Consider the following 17,482-nt stretch of genomic DNA (forward strand, 5'->3'; position numbering starts at 1 on the left):
GAGGATGTCTGCCACCTATTCTCCCATAGGAGTGTAGCTCAACTGTACAGCTCCTCGTTGGACACAGTCTCTGACAAAGTGACACCAGATATCAATATGCTTTGACCGATCATGAAACACTGGATTCTCAGAGATTTTGATGCAACTTTGATTATCGCACATGAACCTGGTAGCCTCCATTTTTCTTCTAAATAGGTTCACAAGCAATTTTCTAAGCCATATGGCCTCACACGGAGCTGTGCTCGCAACCATATATTTTGCCTCAACTAAGCTCAGAGCCTCAAATTTATGTTTCCTACTGCACCAGGAGGTCATTCTTGATCCAATGTTGAAACAGTACCTAGAGGTACTTTTTCGATCCACTGAACTTCCTGCCCAATCTGCATCAGTAAACCCACTCAATCTAATATCCTTACTCCTGGTGTACAAGAGTCCATAATCCACTGTTCCCTGTAAATACCTAAGAACATGTTTGGTTGCTGCCCAGCACGCCCTCTTCAGCTCCACCATGAACTGACTAAGGGTGTTGACAGCGTAGCAAATGTCTGGGCTGGTATTGACCAGATACATTAGGGACCCTATGAGCTGCTTGTATAAGGTGGGATCAACATCCTTGTCTTCTGATGCATCAATTTTCTTCCAGTTGATTATCATTGGAGTAGCCATGGGTCTACAATCCTCCATCCTGAATCTCTTCAGAATTTTTGTAGTATATATCCCTTGCCCAAGAAAGATCTCCCCCTTTTGCTGCCAAACTTCCAACCCCAAGAAATAATGTATTCGTCCCAAATCCTTCATGTCGAATTCTGTGGCTAGATTCTTCTTGCAGTCCCCTATGAGCCTGGATGATCTTGTCAAGAAGAGATCATCCACATATAATACTAAGATTAGAGGCATGTTCTCTACAACTAGATAGTAGAGATTTGGATCTACGTCACTCTTGACAAATCCCATTTTCTGCAAGTAGCCATCAATTCGATCATACCATGCTCTAGGTGTCTGTTTCAGCTCATACAAGGCTTTCTTCAATCTGCATACACGAGACTTCTTCTCATGTGTCTCAAAGCCCTCTGGTTGTTCAATGTATACCTCTTCTTCTATCACTCCATTCAGAAATGTCGTTTTGACATCCAATTGATGAATCTCCTACCCCATCTGTGCTGCAAGAGATATCACAGTTCTAATAAATGTATACCTGGCTACCGGAGCAAAGGTCTCTTCGTAGTCAATTCCTTCCTTCTGAGAATACCCCTTAGCCACAAACTTGGCTTTGTATTTCTCCACATTGTCGTCTACAGCGTATTTGATCTTGTAGATCCATCTCGAACCTACCATTGCTCTATCTTGAGGCCTTGGCACTATCTCCCAGACATTTTTCACCATTATGGAGTTGTACTTCTCTACCATCGCATCCAGCCAAACCTGATGTTGAGATGTGTCCTGAAAATTGGCAGGCTCCCCATCTTGAGCCACTAATCCCTGATATCTATCTGGTTGTTTTCGCTCCCTCTTATTGTTCCTTGGCACATCGATGAATTCCTCTACATCTCGCAGAATATGACGAAGTTCCTAATCGTTCTTCCTCTACCAGCAGGTGCTTCTGTTAACTCCTCATCCTGTGATTCTTCCTGACTTGAGGAGGAATTCTTTTCTTCCATTGGTTGAAGAAATTTGACCAACAGTTCCTCTTTTGACTGCTCCTCGAAAGGCATTTCTCGAGATTTTCTGAAAGCCCTATCCTCCATGAACTTTACATCTCATCGAACTACTACCTTCCTGCTCCCTAGAAGATAGATTCTATATGCCTTAGCGTTCTCGCTATATCCCACTAGATATCCTTTCTCTGCAATTTGATCTAGCTTCTTCCTCTTTTCCTCAGGTATGCGGCAATATGCTAAGCACCCAAATATCCTGAAATGACTCACTTAAGGCGTCTTCCCTGTGAAGACTTTCTCTATAGTAATCTTGCCCAATTCCCGATGAGGAGTTCTATACTGAACATAGAATGTTGTGTTGCATGCTTCTGCCCACAAGAATTTTGGCATATCCTGATCATACATCATGGCCCTGGCTGCTTCTACAATAGTCTTGTTCTTTCTTTCTGCTACTCTATTCTGCTCTGAATTGTAAGGAGTTGTCCACTCTATTCTGATGCCTTCCTTAGCGCAAAAATTGGTGAAGTCCTTATCGACATACTCTCCACCATTATTTGAGCGCAAAACTTTTATTTTCTTCCCAGTCAGATCTCCACCAGAGCCTTGAACTCTTTGAATCGACAGAAAACCTCATCCTTGGTTTTCAAAAAATAAATCCAAGTTTTCTTTGAGTGGTAATCAATGAAAGTGAGGAAGTACTCGGCACCACTAAGAGCTTTAGTGGACATGGGTCCGCAGATATCTGAGTGTATCAATCCTAGTACACCCTTGGCCCTGTTTTTACTTCTAGAAATGTTGCTTTGGCATACTTTCCTAGAGTACATCCTCGTTCTACATCATCTCATTCCGTACTAAGATCCGGAACTCCTGTTACAGTGCTCCTGAGAATTCTCAGAGCGCCATGGTGCAAATGTCCCATTCTTTTGTGCCATAGTTTGTTCAAATGCTTGTCTCCATGACTGCCTATTAGTGCCATTGGTGATTCTAGTTGTATTTTGTACAACCTGTTACTTTTGATCCCGATCTACACTTTCTTTTTCCAGCTTGGGTGTTTGACGTATACTTTCTCCTTGATGAAAAACGCATAGCCTTTGCCTTGAAGTTGTGACACGGAAAGTAAACTCATACCCAATCCTAGTACATGAAACACATTGGTAGCACGGAACCCCTCTCCCGTTTTTGTTTGAAAAACTATGGTACCCCTCCCTACTAAAGTACACTTTACCTTGTTCCCCATGGTGATCTGAAAGTTCATCTTCTCCTCCCGATAATCTGAGAAATATTCCCAGATTCCCATCATATGCCAAGAGGCTCCACTGTCTATATACCACACCTCTGATGATGCAGAGCTAGTCACACAAGCCACCTCTTCTTCCAACCTGGAGGCCAACATAGAGAAATCGAAATCACTTTCTCTTGTGCAAGTTTCTGAAAATCTAAGTCTCTTGACGTAGACGCCTCTGCATCATGGTCTCGACCCATAATTGATTTACACATCCTGTCTCTGATTACTTCCTTTGATATAAGTTATTTATGAAACTCCTTTAGTAAACATTAAAAAAAAAATTTACCACAGATATCACGCCATAATACAGAAACAAACACATGCACAAGAACTAACACATCGACACAGATATTTTGGACAACAGTCCCTGGAAAAACCCAATGTGGGAAAACCGGTGCAGCAAGAGAGGATTTTATTATTCAGCAACTCTTCAGTACAACTAGGTGCCAAACTAGCTTACCCAACAGAGAGAAAATTTTCCAACACTTCTCACAGTCTCAGTGTCAGCCTGGCTATCCTCTGCATAGCTCTCAGACCCTCTGTGTCAGTCCCTACCTCTATGCATCACCCACACAGGCCCTCTAATGACTGCGCAGTCTGTTGGCTCTGCGTCTACCTCTCCAACCTCTGCGTTGATCTTCTAGTGCTGCTCTCGACTCTCTATTCCGTACTTGTTGCCTCCCGCTGCTCTCCAGACCGCTAATTCGAATTTCTTAGCTAACCCCGCTCCAGAAATCGAACTGACTGGTCTCCCTCAATGTGTTCTCCAACTCACCCTCAAGCCTCTTCTTATACTTTTCTCGTTGGTCCAACAACGGCCAAGATTAAAACTCCAATCAACAGCTAAGATTAGATTTGGCTTGATCCATGACTTTTGGAACCTTCTAACCCAGTTTTATATTAATACCCATTAATATTTTATTTTTCTTAAGTTTAGACTTAGGAACTCCATTAAAATATTAATTATTTTAATATCTCCCAAACTGGGTACAATCTGTCCAAACCATTTCTGGGTCTTGGAGATCTCATGTGCTTTAGCCTCTCCACCAATTTTCATGGCTAGAGCACATACGACGCTACTCCAAATCAATACCTCTGAGGCACTGCACAACCTCTGGGAGCCTCTACATCACTGCCTCTGCCCTCTACGTGGATGATGCAGTCACTCTAGGCTCTGCGCTGCCTTTGCTGGGCTCTGCATAGCCTGGACTGGCTATTGCTCTCGCTCTCTCTGCTTCTGCGTTGGTCTCCCAATATCGTCTCTGCCTCTCTGCCTCGTACTCACTGGCCCTCGCTACTGATCGTTGATTCAACTTTGCTTAGCAAACTCGCTCTAGCAAAATGAATGACTGATCACCCTGGTGTGTTCTCCAACTGACCCTCAAGCCTTTTCTTTACTTTTCTCATTGGTCCATTAACAGCTGAGATTAAATCTCTAATCAATGGCTAAGATTAGATTTGGCTTAATCCATGACTTTTGGACCCTTCTAATCCAGTTTTATATTAATACCCATTAATATTTTATTTTCCCTAAGTTTAGACTTAGGAACTCCATTAATAATATTAATTATTTTAATATCTCCCAAACCGAGTACAATCTATCCAAACCATTTCTGGGTCTGGGAGATTCCATTCGACTTAGCCTCTCCACCAATTTTCATGGCTAGAGCACATATGATGCTACCCCAAATCAACAGTTTGCAGCAGTGCAGTAGCAGCCAAGGGTCAGCACAGATTAGCAGCAGAGGTAGCTTCAGCATCACGAGGCATCCATACTGACCAACATGTCAGTGTTTGGGTGAGTTTCCAGTTGCTTACTTCTCAGCAACTGAATTGTAGTGCAGCAGTTAGCAGTGGCAGTGTTATGGGCAGCATGAGGCAGCATTTTGAGAGGGAGTTGTAGTACAGATGTAGCAGTGGCAGTGGCAGAGTCATAGGCAGCAGTATAGGAAGCAACAGTGCAGTGGATGAAGGGCATCAAGCCAAGCATCAGCACCACAAAGGACCGATGTAGTGGATCAGTGTAGTACTTCTATTGAGAAGAGTTACTAGAGCACATTCCTCGCTAAGAGGGAGTGTTGACTTTTGGGTAGCATCAGATCTGTGTCAACCCTACGTGAGCCCCTTCCTGGGGTTCGATGTTCTGAGCCGGGAGGACTGAAGTCGAAGCTCCTGAGAGCAAATCGATCCAGCAAAGAAGTGACACAGTCTCCCAGAGGCAAGACACTGGCCCACATAGAGAAGATTATGATGGAATTTTCACAGTGCTTGCCGGAGTCCACCATTCAATGGATCAGTTGTGACATAGAGAACGAGGTAAACCCTCGTATCTATTTCTTGCTACTGAGATTTCTCTGAAAGGTTAGCCAGTGTGAGAGGCAACCTGCTGTACTCAGATTCTACTTGCTTAATAATACAAATCCTCTATATCCTGCACTGGTTTTCTCGCATTGGGCTTTTCCGGGGATGTTTGTCCAAAAATAACAGTCCCTTATGTATTTGTCTCATTCTATTTTCAGTTCATGAAATGTATGTATGTGTAGTTTGCAATAGTGTTTTCATTGTTGTTTAAATAATTAAATAACTTGTTGAATGTAAAACCAAGTAGGAGATGATAAACCAATGATTGCAGTGGGTTTTCTGACGCGTATATTCAGCAATTTTCACATTTACAATGACACATAAGATTGTTGATAGATGATCTGATCTTGTTGAAAAAAATTGTACTTCCGCTTCCTTGGAACTTTGACAAATTGAGTGCAACAAGCAGAATTTATGTTTGATATGTATGGAACTAAGTTATGTCTAACTCACATCCAAACTTTTTTCATGGACGATGGGGAGCTCTGGCAATGGCGAGGACGTGGTTCAGCTCAACCGTTGTAGTTTTCATGGCGGTCTCGAGGGCTTAACCTCGCAGTTTTAACCACTCCCATACTTACCTCCCCTCGCTGACTCCTACCGCTCAACCTCTCCTGGTCTGGTTTACCCACTGTCACAGACTCAACATTTTTATTGTGTTATTGTGGTTCAAACCCCCGTTTTCTTGGCTCTTACTCCCCTGTTGTTACGCCGACAGTAACTGTCGTTCACCGATGGATGCGGAAGACCTCGTGGACTACGAGGCAGACCCCAATCCCGACCAAGTCATATGGGCACATCAGCAATCTGGATCTAAACCTGGTCCCCAGTCTGCCAAAATTCATCAGCTAACAGATGCACAGTCTGAGCCTTTCCACCCGTGCTCCACTGGCAAACTGCCTCCACCTGCTTTTCATATTGATGACCTCCCGGGGTTAGATTGCCTGCCTCTATCTCTAGCTACCCTTAACTTGCTAGGCACCTGCCTTCAGTCCTCCCCCACCTTTGATTCACCCTTGGATCTGCCTCCGCCTTTCTCCATGCCCTTGACTGCGCCTTCATCCTCCTGCACACCGGCTGGACCCTCTAACCTCCACAATCCTGCACACTCATTTGCTCCCCCTGTGTCTGGCAGTCTTAACCCTAACTCGTCGATTCGTTCCGGGTGCTTCAGCTCCCCCATTCCAAACCCTAAATCTACCCCGTCAACGCCTCGCAGTACCTCTCAGGGTTGCAGGAGCTTGTTAAGAGAGCATCCCACGGGTCGCCGCACAGATAAGCCGAAAAAGGGTAGGTGCCTCAAGGTTGTGGATACGGACATCAACCTGACCTTCGGTGAGGACGTTCCGATGGGAGACGTAACTGACACGGCGAAGGAGGTCTTAGTCGGGCGTGTGCGAGGTAGGAACTATTCTGTTGAGTGCCTACGCCACTGGACTATGGAGATTTGGGGCTCACTGCTAAAGGAACTCCCCATTATCAGGGTTTTGGCCCGTGGTTGGTTTGCCCTCCGGTTCCACAAAGAAGAGTACACGGATTGGATCCTATCCCGCTTCTGGCACATTGAGATGGCCCCAGTTCTCCTTAAGCGATGGGATCCCTTGTTCAACCCGGAACGAGAATAGTTGGGAGCAGGTCCTATTTGGGTTCGATTGCCTGGGTTACCCATGCAATTTTGGATTCCTTAGGTCTTCAAGCGCATCGGTGATGCCCTGGGGACATATCTTGAACACGATCAGTCCTACGAGAAAACCGGAATCATGACTATGGCCAAGATCCTTGTTCGCCTTAATACCAGGGAGGGCCTGGAGGAGAAAATTACCCTACACTGGAGGCATTTCTCACGCAGACAGAACCTAGACTATGAAGGAGTGCCATTCTGTTGCCGAAGATGTCACAAAGTACGGCACCTGTACAAGGACTGCCCGCTACTCATCACCGGATTCGGTGGCTGCTCATGGGGTCAAACATCCTCTATCGGAAGAGCTGAACATGGACGAACAGCTTCCTGGACATGCCCCTTCAAAGGAAGCTGAAGGTGTATCGACTCAGCAGACAAAAATTCCAAGGAAATCGCCTCCATCCCCTCCTCAGACGCACTCCAAGGCTGCAGTGGGAGCAGCACCTTCAACGGGTAATGCCACTGTTCCTGTTTCCTCTGCTCTTCATTTAAATAATGTTCTTGCATCTCTGCATATTCCCTCATCTCCCCCTGTCTCTACCCCGAACACACTCCCCCCCTTAAATTGTGACATAGTGTCCCCTCCCCCCATATTCTCGACTACACCTCCCTCTATTCGGGGGTCTAATCCCCCTTCCCTCCTTTCCTCCCCTCCCTCTGCAACGGGGCCCCATACCTACAATCTGCGATCCAGACCTCTGCACAATATTCCCCTTCTTGGACTAGGTATTCCTCCCTAATCAGCTAAATCCAAGCCTTCCAGAGGTCGACCTTCTAAGATTGCTAAAGCCATCAAATCTGTGGTGGCTGATGTAGCACAGGGCCGCCAATCCACTATTGAAAGGGCACTTAGAGCATCAGAGCCCCTTGTATCTGTTCCCCCATGATCTGGCTTTCCTTCAACTGTAGGGGACTAGCCAACCCCAAAAAAAGATTGGCTCTCAAGCGTCTCCTGACTAACTCCAGCTGTGACATTCTCCTCCTCCAGGAAACCCTCGGACCTACTGAACTGATTTCCCGAACCCTACTTTCCCTCCTCCCGGGATGGCACTTCCAAGGTTTGAATGCAGTGGGCAGATCAAGGGGTCTTGCTATGGGCATAAACCCCAAAACGATTAAAGTAATTTCCTCCTGGGGTGGGAAGGGATTCTTGGGCATGGATGTTTTCGCTAGGGATCTAGGGAAAAACATTCGTAGCGAAAAACATTCGTATCATGAACATCTATGCTCCCAACCATAACAGACTTGATTTCTGGCAATCCATCCTGGACAGTGCCCTTATCAACTGCTCCACCATCATAGGAGATGACCTAAATTTTTCTATAGGAAATGAGGAATCCTGGGGTCATCACTCTCAGATCGACCCTCTCTCAGATCAAATGGGCATTCTCCTGGAGAACCATGGACTCATTGATGTGCCCATGAACAAGAAAATGCCCACGTGGCATAATAGGAGAACTGGAGATGCAGCCCTGGGAAGAAGACTAGATAGATTTCTCATCCATGAAGAGCTCCTCCAAACCCTAACTCTATTCAGGCAATGGGTAGGCTCGGGTCGGCCTGTCGGACCATTCTCCCATTTTTCTTCAAGTTTCGAGTCCTTCCAGGAAGCCTCGAGCCCCATTCAAATTTAATTCTACATTCTTAAAAGACCCGGACTATATCAAACTAGTCTCGGGCGAGCTCAACCCCCTCTCAGGGATCAGAGAAAGGCAACTGATTTCTATGGGCACCTAAACAAGCTCAGAAGACTTACTATGGACTGGTCCAAAAGGAAGAAAGAAAGGGATGAGCAGACTCTAAAGGACATTGAAGAGCAGATTGCCTCCTTAACTGATGAAAAGGGACAAGGTTTCCTATCAAATGAAACAAAATTTCACCTTGTTGAACTGGAATCTCAGAAGTCAAAAATCTTATTGGAAAAGGAAGAGCTATGGAGGCTTAGAAGCAGAGCTATTTGGCTACAAGCTGGTGATGGCAATACAAAAAAATTTCACAACTTCACCAATGGTAGGAAAGCAAATAACACCATCTGGCAGCTTCCCATGGAACAAGAAGGTTGGGCTTCCACTCACTCTCAGCTAGCAAGGCTCGGAACAACACACTTCAAAAGTCTGTTCAAAGCCCCCACAGCTACCACTCTCCCTGATATCATCAATCTGGCAGGACACTTCCCAAGATATATGGACCCGGATGGCATTGAAGATCTCTTAAAACCTGTCTCAATGGGGGAACTAGAGGGCACTCTTAAATGGTTTAAGAGAGATAAAAGCCCAGGCCCGGATGGCTGGCTTGTCGAATTTTATACTGCATTTTTGGATATTATGGGGCAGGATCTTCTTGCGGTCATTGAAGAAAGTAGGATTCTGGGCCGTATATATGCACCCCTCAACTTCACCTATATCACCCTGATCCCAAAATCTGACTCTCCTTCATCCTTCAATGATTTCCAGCCCATTTCTCTCTACAATTGCCTCCACAAAATCATAGCCAAAATCATCGCCAACCGCATCAAGCCCATTTTATCTGATCATATCTCCCAGGAACAATTTGCTTTCCTTCACCACAGACATATCCAGGAAGCCATTGTCTCCGCTCAGGAAGCCCTCCATTCAGTCAAACAAAAAAATCTCAAAGGATCCAAGGGGGATTCTTCACAGAATACAACAAGCATGCAATCAATTCCTGTGGAAGGGGCAAAAGGACGGGAAAATCTTTGCCTGGGTCAAATGGAACAAAATTGCCACTTCCAAAAAATGGGGAGGCTGGGGATTAAAGCAACTTCTTGCCTTTGCACAAGTGCTAGCCGCTAAATAGGGGTGGCTTTTACTAAAGCACAAGGACCTCTGGTCGGAGGTGATAGCTCACAAATACCTCTAGCCCAGCACTATTATTGATTGGATAAGACGCCCCTCCTGGAGCAGAAAAGGCATCTCAGTAATATGGAGGGCCATACTAAATACTTTGCCCATTATCAAAGACGGACTCATATGGAAAATAGGAAATGGTGCATCAGTTCGTATTGGGATGGATCCCTGGACTGGCAGTGGGAACTCATATCAACTCCCACCAGAGCTAATCACATTTCTAAATAACAGAGGCATCACATACATTGAACAACTCGGTGACCAACAAAACTCTTCCTTTCTATTTCAAGCCTGGCACTCTGGTGAGGACTGGAACATACCTATTGAATGGGACAGGTCATGGAAAAACTACATTCAAGCCCTTACAGAGTCTCATGTCAGACTAAATGATGATGATGATGAACTTATTTGGGGGCATTCAAAAAAGGGCCAATACTCCTCAAAACAGGGCTATGACATCATTATAGCTGATACGAAGCCAGAAACCACAAAAAGTTGGCGGAAGCACCTATGGAAATTGAAAGCTCCCCTGCACACAAGACTTCTGATGTGGAACATCCTCGAAAATAAAACACCCACGGGAACTAATCTACGAAAGAGGGCTTTCATTGGACCTATTTGGTGCGTACTTTTCCATCAGGAGGAGGAATCGACACATCATCTCTTTCTTACTTGCCCCATTACTAAGACAATATGGGAGCAAGTTCTTACATCACTAAATATAAACAAGATCTGGCAAGGAGTCGACATCCCAAATGCCTGGGACTTGTGGTGGGGAGAAGCATCTGAACCAAAGACAAGAAATTTGCCCCTCCTGGTCTCATGGCATATTTGGCTGAGGCGTAATCTCATTATATTCCAAGACAAGCCTGTAAATTGGAATATGGTTCCACCTAAAATATGCTCGGGTTATGAGGAAATACTAGCAGAAGAAATCAACAATAGACCCAGGATTATAACACAGGAGCAGATAGACAAATCAAAGCCTTGGGCATACTTCGATGGGGCTGCTCAAGCTCAGGGCTGCGGGGGTGGCATCCTATTCCATCTCACAGATTCACATTTTTTCCAGATTAGTATGGGCTTAGGCCAAGGCACAAACAACTATGCCGAACTGATATCTCTTAGACACCTGATTTACTTTGCTATACTACAACAGTGCAGAAATATACAAATATATGGGGACTCAAAGAATGTGATAAACTGGTTTAACAACATGGCTACATGCCATGCTTATTCACTAAGATCTATTATGGATGAAATTGTTTTTTTTAAAACACATTTTGATCATATTTCTTGCTCTCACATCTATAGGGAGCGAAATGAAAGCACGGACAAGCTTTCGAAAGAGGCGACGAATCGTCCTATAGGAGAATGGCTGATTATTGAACATACACCAGAAAGAACATACCAGTTTTTCCACAGGCCATACATAGACAGGGATCTTCAGAGGGGGGACAACCCCTAATTTTTCTCAGCAAATTTTGTTTATAAATACAGGTTGCTATAAATGATGTAAATAACAGTTTTTTGTTCATGAACAATTATCACCTCTAGGTGACATTTTGGTTTTTGTATTCACACAGTAGCACAGTACACCCCTTGGGGTCTTCTTGTAATTATCTCTGAACTACAAACAACTGACTTCAGTCATAGTATTGCATATGCTTAAGGGCATCTACAGCATGTAATTTCACCAATTAATTAAATTATGTTTTTTCTCCCCGGGAAAAAAAAGTTATGTTTAACTCCATCCACTATCAGATTCATAGCCACGATTTCAAGTTCTCTAAAGTCTAAACTTCCCTTTATCTGCATCACTTGATTCATCAGTAGGTTTCTTGACTCTTCCTTGAACAAGATCTAAGACTTTATTCTTTTCGATAATGAGATCTATTCTCTTTTTCCAAGCCCTATAGTTGGAGGCTCCTTCCAGTTTGTTTTTTTCCTTCATTGAGTTTGTCATTGTCCCTGTGGATGGTAGACCTATCCCCTTATATGATCCTCTTTAATGACCTTTCCTTTATCCCTTTTTCCAATAGATCTTCAGTCTGCCTTTTTCTTCCTTCCTTCACCTTAGCTTTGATACCATGTTAGAAAATCGGAAAGGCAGAAAGATTTTCTCATGTACTTGTGATATTCTTATGTTATTAAGTTTATTATGTTCTTCTTTTTATCTTTGTTTCATTAAGAAATTATTAAAAGCAAAACATGAAGATTAGGGACACCAGATGTAGGCAGACAGCCAGAGCTAAAACCCCTATATAGGGGTAAACCCAGTCAAGAACTCTTCCTTTAGTAATTTAGATTGAGATGGACCAAGACCCTAGACCAATAGACCTTCCTCCTCCACCAAGTCAACCTTCCAAGATGATGTAGTAGTCTCTTCTTATCCAGCAGCTTCAGCATAACAACAATCCAGCACTTCGACTTCCTAGTTGCAGAATTTCGACCCCAAGCAGCAGAATTTCAGCCTCCCAGTAACTGCAGAATTTCAGCCCCTTCCAGCAGTTGCACAACTTCACACATATGGGAAAGAGAGAAAATTTCGACTTCTTATGCTTGTGAGAGACCTTCTTCTCCTTAGCTTTCCTTCTTCCTCTTCTTCCTTGAAATTCACACTTTTTCTGGCCCCAGAAGTTGCATATCAAACTCGTTGTTAGTGAGTAACAAATGAGGTCAAGTTGCTACCTTTATATAGTGATTTTGCCGCCCAGATTTAGGCCGACTTGTCTAGTTCGAGGCCAACTAGGTGGAGGAGGCCTAGAAGACTTATTTTAATAGAAAATAAATTTATTTCTTGATAAATAATTCCCAAGAAGGGTTCTTTACATTATGACATAGACAAGGATACTTGACATAAACCCTAGAAGCGTGCAATGGAGGCTTTGACCTAAAACCAATTGAACCAAGCATGAAACCCATGCTTTAATACGTCAATTTGAATAACAACAACATTTCATTTTTCTTTCTTTTGACAAATACATTATGTTGTGACTTAAATACATTTATGAAGACTGAACCTAGTTACATTCTTCAACAACCTGTATCACTTAAAAAAAATGATTGACAGCAACTGAACAGGGTGTTGATCATCACTCTTGTGATACAGGAGGATAATAGAAGTTAACAAAAAATAACTATTGGAAAATCTGAGATGGGGGACGAATCAATATTTCTTTCATTGTTAATTAGCCAGATAATATTTTTTTATTGGAAACTCAATATATCAGAACACAGAAATAAAAAATAATTTTATTAATAAAGCAAAAAAAGACTCAAATCCTCTTCAACTTGTACAACAAAATCTCCAACTTCTTCAAGTCTCCAACCTTGAATGAGGACTCCAATCCTCAATATTAAATCCAGGTTCCAACCTTGAATGATGACTGCAATCCTCACGATAAATCCAGCCTCCAAGGGAAACTCCTAAGTCTGCAACAAGAAAGTCTTCAAGTTCAGCTACAAAGTCAACTTCAAGTCTTCTTCAAGAGATCTCCAAATCTACTACAGGGAGGACTTCCAGTTCAGCTTAAAAGGCTTCAAGTATACTTCAGAAAGGGCTGTTCCAATAAGATTACAGGACTGCTCCAAAGGTTTCTCAAGATCTGCTTCAATTCTGCTCTAATATCTGCACCAAATATGCTTCAAAAGACTGTTCCATAGTGCTTTCAAGATGTCTCTAATGTCAACTTCAAGGTGACTTCAATAATCTTCAAGAACTGCTCTCAAGACGTCTTCAAAGCCTGCTCAAAGATTGCTTCAAGGAGCTCGTCCATGTACTTTTCAAGATCTGTTCTTAGACTGATTCAAAAGGGGCTTCAAGATTGGTCAAAGATTTTGCAATATCTGCTCCAAAGACACTTCCAAGATCTGGTCTAGGCCTGCTTTGAAACCTTCTTTTCCTCGAGAATACTTCAAAATATACACAAATCTGTTTCAAACAAATATGAATAAGTATAAAATAATGAATGTGCGAAAATTTATCAATTAAGGGATGGAAACCCTTACCTTGTCTAAGTTTCTAGAGAATTCTAAGTTTATTTTTTTCCAGAGAATCTAGTTCTAATTTTTTTAATGAAATTAGCTTAGGACTGAAAAAATGTTCAATTATGTATTTTTGGGCCATAGAAGGGACCAACTCCCTTCTTGAGCAGGCCTGAAATAGTGAGTTAACTCGATGAAATGTCACAATGCCCTTGATAAGGTTTGGTAGCAATTATGGTGTCCTTGCTAGGCTGTGGTATTGTTAATGGATGCCCTGGATAAGGTTTGGTAGCAATTGGGGTGTCCTTGCTTAGATGAGCTGAAAGGACATGTTGGACCATCTTTGGATGGGCTGAGGTATTGCATTGTAGCTTCATTTATGTTGTAATATGAAATGTAACATTGCTGTCCAAATTTGTATGTTGCGGATATAAAAATCAACCTTGTGTTCTCATTGTTTAGGACTGGTTTCTTGGTAGTTTATATAAGCTCATTTTTGGGACAGCTTTGCTGATATGTTATGATATTTAGCATGCTAAGAAGAAAATAGAAATAAGATTTACCGCTGAAATAAATCTGCTGTAGCCTGTAACTAAAGTAATTTTAGATCTGGCTGATGAAGGATATTGTGCCCTAAAGAATGTGAATGTTCTCTCCTTCAAGTAATATTTTCAGTGTCTATATTTTGAGCTTTCCTAGTGATTTGGTTTGGTGGAAGTGATGTATATTGCTACTGTAATTTATATTTCAGATCCAACAGTAAAGTTAAGAATTCTATGAAACAGATCCAGGGAACCTCAAATAAATGAGGTAAAACTTTTGGACTGTTCTAAAGAGCAGATTTTAGAAATTTCCACAGAAATTTAATTGCTGAAACCTTCCCTCCCTGCATGGAAGGGATTGCCAAGTACAGAAACATTACTCAAGCATTTATTGTATTTTCTTGTGGTAAGGCCAAGGCCCCCAATTTTGACTCAATCCAAGTACCTATTTGAATTAAAAAAGTTAAACTAAGCTTTCAATCATAAAATGACCTCATAGTATTAAAAGCTTGGCATTTCAGAAAAGGAACTCTCTTGCTAATCAAAAATCAGTACAAGGTCCCAGTTAATACAGCATTGTTTAGTCTGTCAATCATAAGAAAAGCCCGCATAATATAATCCAGATTCAAGAGAATGCACAAACAGAAAGCCTGTAATAAGAAAGCGAACAATACCTCCACAAGAACCTATAATACAAAATCCAGGAATACTTCTACAAGTTGTCTCCTACCTTCCAACTTGCAGATGCCCTTGTAACTAATTTTATCTATAAATATGTTTGAAAGTGAGAAGACAGCATAAATATCTTACTGATGATCCTCCAAACAATATGATTTGCCTACATGTTCACACTGCTATACTGCCTCTATTACCTAAGTAAATATCCCTTCTTTGAATCTGTAAAGAATTTGGAATCTCCCTTGACACTAACAAATTACAATCACAAAAATAAAATTTACAAGGAGAGCATATTAGACAATTCCATTGATCCTGACTGTCATTGCCTTATACTCCAGAGCAACATTACATTTGGATTTAGTAAAAGCACAAATTTATAAGAGATCTCCATGCATGGACACAACTAGACTTGTAATCAGATTACAATGACAGCAGTATTCATTTATCTTTCAGAGAAAAAACATCAGGAATGGAAATATGAAAAAAAACTAGATTGAATATCGAAGGCTACCTTCTCTGGTGGAAGATCTATCCCTAGATGACCCCGTGAAATAATAATACCATCTGCTTGTCGCAAGATCTCATCAAAGTGCTCCAGGCCCTGCAACATAAGTTGTACCTATAATAAGATTCGAAAAAGCAACTGCATCTTGTGCAGTGTGTTTATCTAAATTGGAATAAACATGAATGAACAGATTACAACTCAGAAACTTCATTCAGTGATACACCAAATACCTCTATAGTGTCAATCTTAGCAAATATTTGTGTCTGTTTAAGATTCCCAAGTTCATCAAGATAAGCGCGGGTCTGTACAAGACAAAAGGAGGAAATGGATTTTACATCAATTCGATGTTAGCATCAAGCAAACAAATTTCTAGATGGCCTCTAATACATCTGATACACTGTTAATCCACGGTTTAACTGTGTATAAAATCCTTTAGATGTAGAGTAGATTAGACATTCACTATTTGAGGTTATTCAATTATAAGGAACAAGTCCCATGTGACAGAAACAAAACAAAAAATTGTAACAAATTTCTGCAGTAAAAAATATCACCTCCTTACTTCAAGTTGCAATATTCTACAAAGTGCAAACAACATAATAAAGCAAATTCCACACCCTGTCAGAATCAAATCACAAGATGAATAATAAACCTTAACACAAAAATAGACTAGTGCCCTGCATTTTGTAAGGCTACATTAACCTCGTTACTTCATTGTCAGTTCAGAATGATTTTCAAAAGTACACATGATAATGCATTCATATTTGAAGTTTATTGTAATGCACCTACTCAAAATTTCTCAAAGGATAACAAGAAACAAGCACTATAGAAACAGATCAGCCTACAAATTGAAAGGCATAAGGTAGCATTATGAATTTGATTCCAGAAGAATAATCTGCTAGAATTATTTTCACGTGAGACCCATCATAGCAACTAGAAGTGACAGCACAAGCTCAGAACATGTGCAAGAAGGTATCTTTTACGTCATATTTCTTACTTGTATAATGTCTTCAGCATGTCGTGTGTATGACAAAGAAAGAAAGTCAATGTTGTTGCGAACTCCCCAAGTTGCAATATTCTACAAAGTGCAAACAACATAATAAAGCAAATTCCACACCCTGTCAGAATCAAATCACAAGATGAATAATAAACCTTAACACAAAAATAGACTAGTCCCCTGCATTTTGTAAGGCTACATTAACCCCACCAAATCAAAGCTTCCACTATCCAGTAAATAACTAGTAAATGCACAAATTAGTCTATTTGTCACTTTAAATTCATGTTAGTGACTACATAATTTCCGTTCACAAGGGTTATCCAAAGGGCCTTGATGAAAGCCAATACTTCTGCCATAGCTTGATGAACATTTGAGGAAGGGTGAGTACAATCTAGATCATGGATAAATATGGGCGTGCATGACCTACACTGTACATGTCAAAAGAAGCCCGGCATATGTGCTGTATTTCTGCCTCATCAATATCAATTCTGAATTGAAGACAACTTTGAAGTAATTCAAATTCAAACATAGGGGATATATAAGGAAGTCTTTTATACAAGGGAAACTGACTAACCAGTTTACAGATATGCGGTCCTCCGTATATATTCATCAGGTTGGGGACAAATGGAAAATTGGCATCAGGTTTCTAACTTCCAGATGGTCTCACAATTGTTTGAATTAAGCATCCCTAGTGATAACAAAGAGTGAAAATATTGTTAAAACTTGGTTTCTATGAGCTTCTAGAGGCATCATGTTGTCAAAGATGGCAGATGCCCAAAAGGTGAGAATTGGAGGATACCCAAAAAAATGCTCATTGGATTTAATCAACTACAACTACAAGTAAACCTTGGTCTGGATGCAAGATCCAATTTACAGTAATGAGCATAAACAAACTTAATGGATAGATAGTGAGTAAACTTCTGAGCC

At 41.7% G+C, this 17,482-nt stretch overlaps 1 protein-coding gene across 1 annotated transcript in view; it reads right to left on the reverse strand.

Annotated features, from left to right (window-relative positions):
- LOC149257638 (pyruvate kinase 1, cytosolic-like) overlaps positions 1–17,482 on the reverse strand; it is a 234,362-nt gene that overhangs the window by 108,318 nt on the left and 108,562 nt on the right. Inside the window, exons 7-9 of the mRNA XM_089414481.1 lie at positions 16,556–16,636; positions 15,792–15,863; positions 15,568–15,657 (exon numbers count right to left, since the gene is read on the reverse strand). Of these exons, the coding sequence (XP_089270607.1) occupies positions 15,568–15,657; positions 15,792–15,863; positions 16,556–16,636 (243 nt within the window). The remainder of the gene's footprint in view (positions 1–15,567; positions 15,658–15,791; positions 15,864–16,555; positions 16,637–17,482) is intronic.

The sequence above is a fragment of the Pinus tabuliformis genome, chromosome 6 (genome assembly GCF_031772625.1).
Source record: "Pinus tabuliformis cultivar Carrire ecotype Pingquan chromosome 6, CPIR1, whole genome shotgun sequence".
NCBI classification, from domain to species: domain Eukaryota; kingdom Viridiplantae; phylum Streptophyta; class Pinopsida; order Pinales; family Pinaceae; genus Pinus; species Pinus tabuliformis.